The following is an 11367-nucleotide window of genomic DNA, read 5'->3' on the forward strand; positions in this document are numbered from 1 at the left end:
TTTTTCTTTCAATCCTCGGGACCACACCATGGGTTGAACAGGCTAAAGGACAGAAAACAGTGCAAGAAGTGAATCGGTACTGGATTTAGTAAGAAAATTAAGGCTACTTTTGCTCCAAGTGATCCAGACATTAAACTTATTTATTACAGCCCATTTTATATGCCTACTTTGTCAGATTTGGATTGCTAGGGAAATAACTACCCATTTTTTTAGTTCATCTCAGAGCAGCAGGTCAGTGACAGGTTTCAGTAAGATCAGTTCAAGAGGGAAGGGCTATCGGACAGCTCACAGAAGTCTGCCAGTCTCCCTTAAAAACAACGTTACTTTTTCCTGGAGACATTTCTGAGAAAAGAAATGTGATTTCACTTACACTAGATGCCCTACAAGTATTCCAGGGTTCTTTACAGGTTCCCTGTTCTTTATAGTGGTAGTAAAACATTCAGAAAAAGCATTAGGCAGCCACCTACTGTTACAACACGGTGCCCATATACAAAGCATAGCCATGGGAAGGTGAATAATCACCACCAATGCCTTCCAAACTTCCAAGCAACAGCATAATCCCTGACAAGCAATTGCAGCAGGACTTTCAAGGTAACATGAAAACTGCGGAACTGAAGGATGGGTCCAGTGGTTGATTTCACTGTTGCAATACCATATTTATGCAGTAAAATACTATATTGTGTTAAGCACCCTGTGCACACCTGGGGTTCAAAAGGCAAGGCAAGCATGCGGTGGCAGCAGTAACCGTAGCAGCGTTTTGCGAGCCCCTTTCCTACCCGCTGAGCTGGAGCTGCTGCTGGGTTCCTGCCGAGCCCCGCTCCTCACAGCACCTCCTCTGCTAACCCATTCCACCTGGCAGAACTGCACTCCTCTCCTTCAAGAGGGGCTCAGCACAAGGAGACCGAGGTGAAGGAGGACCGATTCCCTTTTGAATTTAAGCGTCTTGATATGGAGGAGGCAGAGGCATCCCTGTTTGCTGCAGACACGCAGCTGAACACTGCAGCCAACCAGAGCAGGGGCATTCCCAGCTGAATTCACTGGCTCACATCACACAGCAAGTCTCGGCCAAAGCACAGAGATGTGTTTCCTGCACAATTATTAAATCCTGCACAGTCATTCTGCAAATCAGGCTTCTGACTTCCGCTCCCTTGCCAGAGCTTGGAGAGTCACTCATTTTGTAATAATAATAAAGATACGTTTGCAGCGGCACTGCTATCAACCGTCTCCAAGCTCTGAACTTCAACATGACAGATCACAGTATCTAGCTGTTCTATAAAGTGAGTCGCACCTTTATGCCTGTTGTTTTTTCTTTTTAGTATTCGTAAACTGTTTTCTTCCACTGTCTCTTCTGTGGTCTGTAAGAAAATCAAAACAACGTATTTTTACATCATACTGACATTTACTGCTTTGCGTACCTCTATATTAGCAGAAAGATAAAAACCAGCTCATATTTCTGTGAATACAGTCAGCTTCTCTGCACAGCTCATGATATTCCTCTCCAGACATTCCGTTTTTAAAAAGGGAAGCAAAAATTGCTTCAAAGCAAAAACTCTTTAAGAAAAGCACACCACCTGGGACACCACCCTCCTTAATTACTGCATTTGCAAATAGCACAGGTGTTAACAAATGCTTACTGCTAACTCCCAGTGCAAATGATGTTTAGTTCCCTAGACCTGATGTAATACTAGAAAGGATCTGAGAGGAGAGGGGGAATATTTTTCTTTTCCTTTGGACAGGACACAGTCGTCCTCTGCTGTTCCACGTCATACGACAATTCATTCTTAAGCTCTGTCACAGAGCTCCACCAGTGTAAAAATGCATTGCTTACACGATGGTAAACAATTTATCCTGCAGTGATAAATCCTGGAGCACCTCAGCTTCTTATTTGCAGAGCTTCTATTGATTTCCGAGATCGCTAGCACTGGAGAGCAGCAGAAACAGGGCATTACCGTGGGCAACAGGTCAAACGAATCTCAGTTATAATACCAGGAGCGTAAGTGGATTTACAGCTGAGAAGTTCTTGGAGACGCATAACCTACCCTTACAAAAGTACTACATAAAAGCTGCAAAGATCATCCACGTCCCCTCACATGACCTCCCTTCAGTCTCAAGACCTGGGAAAGGCAGGAGTTTTTCCCAAGAAAAGCTGGATGCCAATTCATCTGGAAAGGAGAACTCCCGACTCCCCCAAGAGTCAATGGGAGTTCCCATGCATACTTCTGTGGAGCCAAGAGAATCACCTCAAAACTTAAAATAAGCTGTATTTACCAGTTTTCTAACAACAGCCTCTAAAACAACTCCCCCTGCAACTAGAGGGATGCTCTGCTTGGCAGCTCCTGGGAAGGCCATCTTCACCGGCAGAGCTGAGAACGGCCTGATCTGCGCTGGAAATCTGCCCCACTGACTGTGAGCGCAGGCTCACAAACGAGTGTCACTTTAAAAGGCCAAGTGACTCATCAAAAGCAGTTTTTCATGGAAACTCTGTCAAACCCTAAGCAAATCTGAGGGACGTAGTACTTCCAAAGAAAAGGAGCCCCCAAAGGGACGCTCCTTCTGGTCATGTCAAGACCACAGCCACCGAGTCAGCCTGGTTCAGGAGTTCCTGTCGGCTTTGTTCCACATTACCCAAGGGCAGCATTGGCTCTGCCTGAAGCAGCTCCAAATGCAAACAGTTTTGTTTTGACAGAATGACAAGATCAAAACAAGGCAGCTGTAAAGGAAAAGCTATTGCTTCTGTGAGGAAGTCTCTTTCTGAACACACTGCCAAAACACTTCACTAAAGAAGTCCTTTGCGGTAGCGGACGTGGGTTCCTATTTTAGAACTACTTAAATTCAGAATTACCATTTGTTCCGTGATGGTGGAAGATTTCAGTGCATGTCTTCTCCTCTTATTAGCTGCACCTAGGCATCAAGAAAGGACAAAGTAACAAATACGTCAACCTCAGACTGACAATTTCACATCATTCAAATTCTCTCTTTTCCCAAAGTGCTACAAAAGTGAGGCACTGTGGGCGGCAAGGCAAGAGCATGTTTTGACTTCCCCAAATACCTGACATTTCAGTGGAATTTACATTATTTCCATGTCAGAAAAATTACAAGCCTGAACCATTAGGAAGAAGTGCAAATCACTGTAACATCAGGATATGACTTTGCATTTTAAACTCAGTATAAAGCAAATCCCAGTTTGCTTTATAAGATTTTTGACTGTGGCCAAGTGAACTTATTCTCCCCAGCAGTAGCACTACCTCTAGGTGGTAAAAACTTCATGCAAATTTATGAAAGCTGACTGGTGTTCTTCAGTCAGTTCTTGCTTATGTTAATACACCCTCAAAATTAAAGACTACGTGAAGAATCATTTGAGGTGTCCCAAAGACCTACAAATGGCATTAGTTTTTTCATCAATATAATGACCCTCCTAGAAAGCCTCCAGAAGCAATTTGACTTGTAAGTTTAATATTATTTACGCTACAAAGTGGTTTTAGTGATGTGGTATGAGATCTCTGCAAAATCATCTGCTTTCACTCTGTCCTTCCTATCAGCATTCACCAGCCTCTCGCCAACATCATAACTGGCAGCTGCTGAAACAGCTACAGCATCACAAGCAGAGAAGGTAACTGTGGCAAGGAAGACATGGCAGGAGCAGAGAAAGCTAGAGAGGAGTTCAACCCCCCACCAAAACCTGAGGGTTTTAAATGCAGTGGGGTTATATGCCCCCTTCCTGTTTAACTCTACATCCTTTGGGCAGCACTTACTAAGGTTTTTTCCTGTTAGAAATCATCCTGTTACGAGGAATGAGGAGTTACTGTTGGTACAGGAAGGCTGTTAAAAAAAAAGTCGGGGTTTCGGGTACTGGCGCTGTACGTTTGCATTTTTCATGGCCTGAAGGGAAATCATAGCCTCCCACTTCATCCAAAGTGAAGCTGTGTGGCCAAATTTGGAGCAGTCCAGGAGACGCTGGTGTAGGCACAAAGTGTTCCTTGCTGTCTAGCAAGACATCTTTGACCTGTGGTGGGATTTTCTCAGCTCTTCCTGATGTCTGCTTTAGGGATACCTTATAAAACAAGAGGAACATAGTCCAAAGAGCAGCCCAGCTCTTCCTGTTGCCCACAGTGTTCACCGCTCTTCTACGTTTGTCAGCCTTTACCCTCGGAACATCCCACACTTCCAGTGAAGCAGAGGTTGGAGCCTGTTTCCAAGTCCAAACTTCCCTCCCATCTCTGCTGCACAGAGCTGCAAGGAGACTTCTTGGACCCTAAATGCACCCTATCCTCTTCCAATCACACGGCAGAGCACAGGAATGTTGTCTGGACCAACAACAAGGGGATGTTCCTCGACTCCATTTTCTCCAAGTTACCAGGGAAAACAAGCCTGTAGACAGAGCCCTTTTGTACCAGCTCCTGCTCCCACAGAGCCCAGCGCTGGCTCAGCCTGTCCCAGAGGATCTGCTGTGCTACTTCACCCGAGCTGGATCCTGAAAGTCAAAACTCTACTCTAGAGCCACAGCGTTTCCACTCCAGCCCATCTCACTCCTCACCCTGTGCGGACCTGCAAACACACTCAGTACAAGTGTCCTCCACCTGCCCAGATGGGCCAGACAGAGTGCCTGTTACTTCAGCCAACTCACCAGCAGATCCCTCTGGCTATTCTGAGCACTATGCGTGCATCTGAGAGCTGCTCAGAGGCAGGAGAGATGGGCTTGGGGAACCAAGTGTCATTTACCCAACTTCGACATCCTGGGGTACCACTACTCTCTCAGACAGAGGCGAGAGAAGCTCATTCAGGAGGAAGGGCAGACGCTGCCAGCAGAATCCATTTACCCAATGGATCTCCAAACTAAGCGCCTCTGGAAGATCTGCTCCAGGAGAAAACTCTTTTCTCAGGGAACAGGCCATACGTTGCATATGCAGCACTTGAAGACACTAAGAACTTCAACTTCTTCAGATTTAAGCCTTCTTTATGAAGGAGGTAGTCCACAGGGCTGGACCTAATGCCTTAATCTCATCTCATACTGGAAACGAAGCAATCCTTCTAGTACCTGGGTAGGAGACTACCTGGGACCCTGGACAGACCCAACAGACTGACACCCATTAGACCACAGAAATCAAATTGATTTTTAAAAGGGGGGGAATGTCAGGTCTCAGAACTACAGATAAGTAAAAAGCAAAAGTACTAAGTGAAGTAAGAAGCTGCATTTGGTTAGAGAACCACAGCAGTATCAGGTGTTAAACAGACTGTATGTCTGGCTAAGAAGCCCCAGACCCTACGACTAAAAGTTTAAATGATAAATCACCTAACCCACCCCTCAAGTGGCATCAGGGTGGAGCCAGACTTTGTCAAGGTTAGCCAAAGTTTGCTAGACTTCAGTGCGAGCACACCGCTCTTAGCGTTAGTGCTCACAGTTTGATTGAGCTTAACTTCAAAGCGAAGGCCAGTCTAGGACCCGCTCCGTTTTGAGCAGGATTGCATGCATTAAGTTAACAAAGTCACAGCTTTGGTTGGTTAATTCAGTGAGATTCCTGACGACCTCTGAATCAGCAAGGACCAGGACTGCCAAATTAAGCTGCATTTCTGTAGCAAAGGAAGCAATCCTTAAACAGGGGTTGTATAACCCTTTTGTTACACTTAAAAAGCTCTTTGGGATCCTTCAGAATGAAAGGCCCTATTTAAAAAACTACTGCAGTGAATACAGAAGATGCAAATGTGAACGTTTAAATGTAACTACAGATAAAAATCCCAAGGTGACCACTCCCGTAACACCCCTCTAACAACCCCCAGTCAAGTGCAAGCTTGTGCATCACTCATTAGGCGTGGCTCTCACATCTCACATGGATTTTACAAGCTCCTTGGGCCCACCTGCACCCACAGAGTCAGAATAATTCCATGAAGGATCAGGTCCATAGTGTTTTAAGTCAGTTCTGAGGGAGATTTGAGGCAGATCAAATATAAACATATCCTACTTCAAAAAACCTTCTTGATTTTTGTGCATATGCATGGATCTCAACCAAAACACTCCTGCAAGATTAGAAATCCACCGCTCAATACAAAGGTGGAGTAACATTTATTTTGTTCGAATGAGTTATTGACTGTAGGATGCAAACTTTTAAAACAAATGAAATCAATGAAGCCATTAAAGAAACTCACCATAGTGATTGGTCCTATTGCCTGGGTCATGTTTTGGGCAGAACACTCTAAAATTTAAGTTCAATTTTAAGAAAAAGAGAAAAAGTATTAATAAATACGTAAACAGAATTATGCTGACTGATTTTAACAGATATTTTCCCCTCTTTTCATTGAACGTAAACTGAAAGACACTTAAAAAATTATCAGGATTTTTGTTCAGCATTACCCACCTAGGAAAGCACCTGCTGTAAAGTCACATACATGCACAAGCTTGTATTTGTACTTTGAGAGCCTCCGTGGACTCTGAACACTGAAGCTTTGAATTATCAGTTCCATTACCCCACTCTGTTTGGACTTGCTTACTGTTCAGCTCCTGAGTCAGACACATTTGATCTGGTGTGGCGATCACTGTGGCAGAGGTACTTTTATTGAAACACCTTATTAAAATGAGATTCATGCTGTCAAGATGGCACAGCACAGCACTATTATTCCTTGATCGTAGCTACTGCAGTTCTGCCCCCTTGCTCTGTACCACTCAGCCCAGGTCCAGAACCTCTTTAGACGCATCTGCTTACCAGTCAACTTGACCTTATAAGCCCTGCACGATGCGCTGGCACAGCCACACGGCCCTGCACCGCCACGCACAGTACCAGTTGCTTGCTTGGAGATCTCTGTGCCCCTCCCTTTCTGCTGCCCAGTGCTGATGAGGTGGTCCCCAACTCTTGAGGAAGTAGGGTACCCTGTTTGAGATCCAGGAGCTTAAAGCTGCTCAATCCATTCGTTCCTTAAAGACTTTAGTAATATGTGAGATGGGAGTATTTTCTCTGGTTCTAGGAGAGCGATGCGAATTCCTTGGAAGAGGCAAAATGCAACAGATACAGCTAGAAATACTCCTTATCTTCCAGATACAATAATGTGTAGAGAACGTGAACCAGCTTCTACAATATGCCTTTCTTACAGAAGGATCCCAAATCACTTTTTAAGCAAAATTGCCTTGTCAAGAGTGTGGTTTAGCTGATCTCTTCATTACAGATCTATTTGCCAAGACTAACGCTCGAGTGTTTGGAAGCAATTTGTAAAGGGAACTGCATTTACTAGGACATTTCCTAATTATTGTCATTCTTTTAACAAAATAGAAGCACTGACCTTAGAAACGCAGTCTGTTTCCTTGACGAGCCAGCTTTTTTGCATGAAATTCATTTTGATGCACAAAAAACCAGATTTATGCACACCTAACAATGCAATCAGAAAGCTAAAAGTACTGGAGGCACCTTATTTACAACGCTGAATTTCTAATATTGCCCTTTGGAGGTTAGTTTTTTCCTCCCTCCCTTTAATTCTATTATTTCCCAGTTAAAAACCACCTTCCTAAGTACAACAACATCTTATAAAGAACGGACAATACCTTTTACTACTCAGGCCACCTTATTTGGAAGCACTTCTCTGCTATCATTTTTGCAAGACAGCAGTACAAATTATGCTTATTTCCCACCTCTACTCTTACTAGCCACTTCCATAGCACTGTATGCCTTCTCTTTTTTGTTCTGCTCTATTTGTTTTGATAATCACTGCTCATCATCACAACAATGGCAACTCAGAATTTAAAAACACCACCTCTCTCTCTTGAAGGAATTCTCTCTTTTGATATGCTTTTCAGTATGTAATATTTCACCACGAAAAAGCGCAGGGGGCTGTCAATCCACGTCCACTGTTTTTCAAGTCTTGTGCATATTCTCTCCAATAATTTCAGGCTAGCTACAGATTTTGTGCTTTACTTATGCCACTGATACTGTGCAAAAGTCTTTGGGTTCAAATCCCTGAAACCTGCCTCACCGTCTTTCTCTAATCCAGTCCTTTTTCATCTCTTCAATACAGGTTGCTACAGCATAGTTTGCTATATTTCTATATAGGACAAGCAACTAGTCTCACACAGTGACTTAATACAAGGCATTTTTAAGGGCCCCTCTTCCAAACCTCCAAGGTCACCAGCTCAGAAAACCACCAAATTAAACTATGTATTCAATCACGTCTTTACCAGTTTCTATCTAGACTGTTATCAGTCCCATTCATTTTTCAACATCTTGAGACGTTCAGTCTTCTTCAGCCTGAGGTAACCTTTCTAAAGCTATATGACAAGAGCCATTTATTCTGTGATCACAGAAAGTTCCCATCTTCCCAGCTACACAAAGGTTTGCAGACTCCTAAAGACTTTATAAGCATAAACTAAACATATAATCTTCACTATACAGCTGGGCTTACAGCCTTGCAGGAAGACATACTTATTTCGGACTGAGAGCTCTAGGGAAGCAGCCAGGAGTGCAAGTGTTCTGACACAAAAGGACCCATCCTCCATTGCTACTACAGATTGCACTAGTCCACCTCTCCCTCAAGCTGTGATTAGATGGTCTATCAGATTAATCTAAGACTAACATGGCCTGTGATCTCTCTTGGCCTTGCACAGAAATGAACATCAGGGGGATTACGCACCTCAGGCTTCAGCACTTCAAAAGGTCCCCTAAAGTCCCAATTTCTCAACCTCTTCATCTGCATCATCCAAACAACTCATTCCGTCTACTAACAGCAATGCAGGCAGCCCAAGGGCAGTGGACACCAGGACTAGCATGATCATGACAGACAATTCACTTGAAGTCTGTTTAATTGTGTTAATGTGAGCAATATACTTGAAATATAAGAAGGTCTTTGGTGGGAATACAAACTTCTCTGCTAGCATATGGAGGGAAAATTACCAGAATTTGCCTAATGTGAACAGACACAGAGGCGCAATTCGTCTGCTCTGTGCTCAGGCCACATTTACTGAAGCTTCTGAACCAACAAAAAATGAGAATTTGAGTGATATTAATAAAAATCTTTGTCCTTGAAGACTAGCTAGATAGCCAGTAAGGACTGCCTTCCTCAGTTTTGGCCTAGTGAGCTTTCAAGTGTGTTGCAGGCTCAAACCCTGAATAGCCTCCTTCCCACTGCTGTCATGTTTTCCTGTGAAAGGAAAACATTTCCCCCATTGCTTGTGAACAGAGGATCAAGCATCACTTTAAGAGAGGAGAATGTAGTTCCTTTTTAAAAACCCTTAAAAACCACACAATTTTTAAGTCTCTCTTCCTGACACCACCACCAACACCTTGACAGTAATTAGTTAGAAAATACTTGGTTAAATACCGGTAGACTCCATTTACTTCATCCGTTTCTATTGCTGCATCATCACAGAGCGCACAGAAATAGTGATAACTTCTGCGACAGGCTCTTTCCTCACATCCCACAGTGGCTCCTTTCTTTCGACAGAAGTTGCACATCTAGAACAGGATGAGGTTTTGCAGGTAAGCGTTACAGACAGTTACTGAAAATCTTGCCAGACAAGGCAAATACTATCCTCTGTGGGAAAATAAAATCTTTTGTTGCAAGTCGCCTCTGTATAACTCATCAGGCAATTTCACTCTTGCAAACTCCTACCCTGGTCATTATTTCAGCCACCTTTTTGCTATCTTATCTCTATTTCATAGCCATGAATTTGTACAATGATGCAAAGAGCCATGTGAGGGCACTGGGCAACCTCCCCCTCTCCCCTAAATCTTGCCCAAGTTACTTCAATACCTATTGGTATCAGTGCTTGTATTTTCTAGGTTAACTTCATAATGAAAAGAGTTCCACCCAGGATGTAAGGGAGAATGGCAGCTGAAGACAAAGCCAGTAAGAAAGCCTCATATAAATAACCTTCCTTCTGCTGAAACCAGGTGGTGTTTCCCTTTACACTTATGGACTGCATAATTTTGTTTCAGGCATTGGCTTAGTCCTTTACCAAAGTCTCTTAGGAATCTTAGACTAAGGACTTAAAGGCCAGGAAAAACAACACATTTTAATACAAAATGAACTAAATTTGACCAAATATAATGTCAAATCAATGTTTCTAACTCTAAATCTGTAATTTCCCTAATCTTAGTAGATCAGAAGATCTAAGTGCTTTTCTGCATTTTTTTTTTCAAGCATAAAACAGGTCAGACAACCGTCAGTACTATGAGATAGGACTAAGTGCAGATTCAGAAAGAAACTCCTTACCAGCCGCTTTCCTCTCTTGAGTTCTTTCAACACTGATGCCACATCAAACGATCAGAAGGACTAAGTGCTTTTCTGCATTTTTTTTTCAAGCACAAAACAGGTCAGACAACCGTCAGTACTATGAGATAGGACTAAGTGCAGATTCAGAAAGAAACTCCTTACCAGCCGCTTTCCTCTCTTGAGTTCTTTCAACACTGATGCCACATCAAACCTTATATCCAGATTATCTGGGTTATACTCTTCAGATTCCACAAATCCTGAGGAAAATAACTAAAGACAAAAGAGGCGATATTAAGAATTAATAGAGGGACTCAGTTACCAGTGCAGAAAAGAGAGGAAGGGTACATCTTTTCTTGCACTTGCCCTACCTAAGAAGGCCGTTTTTTCTCTATGTTTTTAAGAGGTTTCACCTATATTGAACAAGGATCTGTGCTTAAACCTTTTCCCAGTCAAAAGAAGTTCCTCTGTCTATACAGGAGATTTCGCAAGACCTGAAGGTGAACTAAGAAAAGATAACAAGGTGAGAAAGTGAACTTAGTAAGAAGTGTGAATGAAGAAAATCTGGAGGTCCAGGCTGCCCAGAGCAAGGAGGAGAAGCTCTTCAGCTGACAGACCTTCACACCCTGAACATCTTGTTAACTGCCCAGTTGTTCAGCCTTACAGCTAGATGCAACATTTCTCTGTAATAAGATTTCCATAAAGTCCAATGCTGACAAGAGTTGACTGGATGAGAAACATGGGAATATTGTACAAAGACTGGGAGAAACCCACCAAAAAATGTATACATGCACATTTGGGCCGCGTTAATGCCCACAGAAGTGCTAAGCCACAACAAAACGCGAGGAAGGGGAAGTTCTTAGCAACTTTTTTCTAATCATTATATATAGCTAATTCCAAACAAAAGTGAACTACCCTTACATCAACTGGCAGGCACAGTCTGTCTGCTCAGAAGGTCATAGCTAACTGCAAAAATCCCAAACAGCGCAGAGAAGCCTAAGGCAGAGAAATTAGTAGAGTTGTTGGGAGGGGGGCGGGGCGAAGGAAGACAGAGAGAGAGGAAAAAAGTTTCAACATTGGAGCAACATTATAGCCCTAACAAAAACTGTTTCAAACAAAACATCCAAGTAACACTGTAAAATAGGTATCTGATGTTTCTGAAACATTCTGCTAAAAAAAAAA

The 11367-nt window shown here is 43.0% G+C and overlaps 1 protein-coding gene across 1 annotated transcript in view; it reads right to left on the reverse strand.

Annotated features, from left to right (window-relative positions):
• Window positions 1-1196: 1196 nt before the first annotated feature.
• Window positions 1197-11367, reverse strand: part of LOC104169022 (PHD finger protein 11-like) — a gene marked incomplete at its 3' end in the record, with an annotated part of 11748 nt that continues 1577 nt past the window's right edge. The window contains exons 2-6 of the mRNA XM_009709827.1: window positions 10351-10458; window positions 9295-9428; window positions 6142-6188; window positions 2843-2901; window positions 1197-1355 (exon numbers count right to left, since the gene is read on the reverse strand). Coding sequence (XP_009708129.1) covers window positions 1197-1355; window positions 2843-2901; window positions 6142-6188; window positions 9295-9428; window positions 10351-10458 — 507 coding nt within the window. The remainder of the gene's footprint in view (window positions 1356-2842; window positions 2902-6141; window positions 6189-9294; window positions 9429-10350; window positions 10459-11367) is intronic.

The sequence above is a fragment of the Cariama cristata genome, unplaced genomic scaffold, assembly GCF_000690535.1.
Source record: "Cariama cristata isolate BGI_N322 unplaced genomic scaffold, ASM69053v1 scaffold10051, whole genome shotgun sequence".
NCBI classification, from domain to species: domain Eukaryota; kingdom Metazoa; phylum Chordata; class Aves; order Cariamiformes; family Cariamidae; genus Cariama; species Cariama cristata.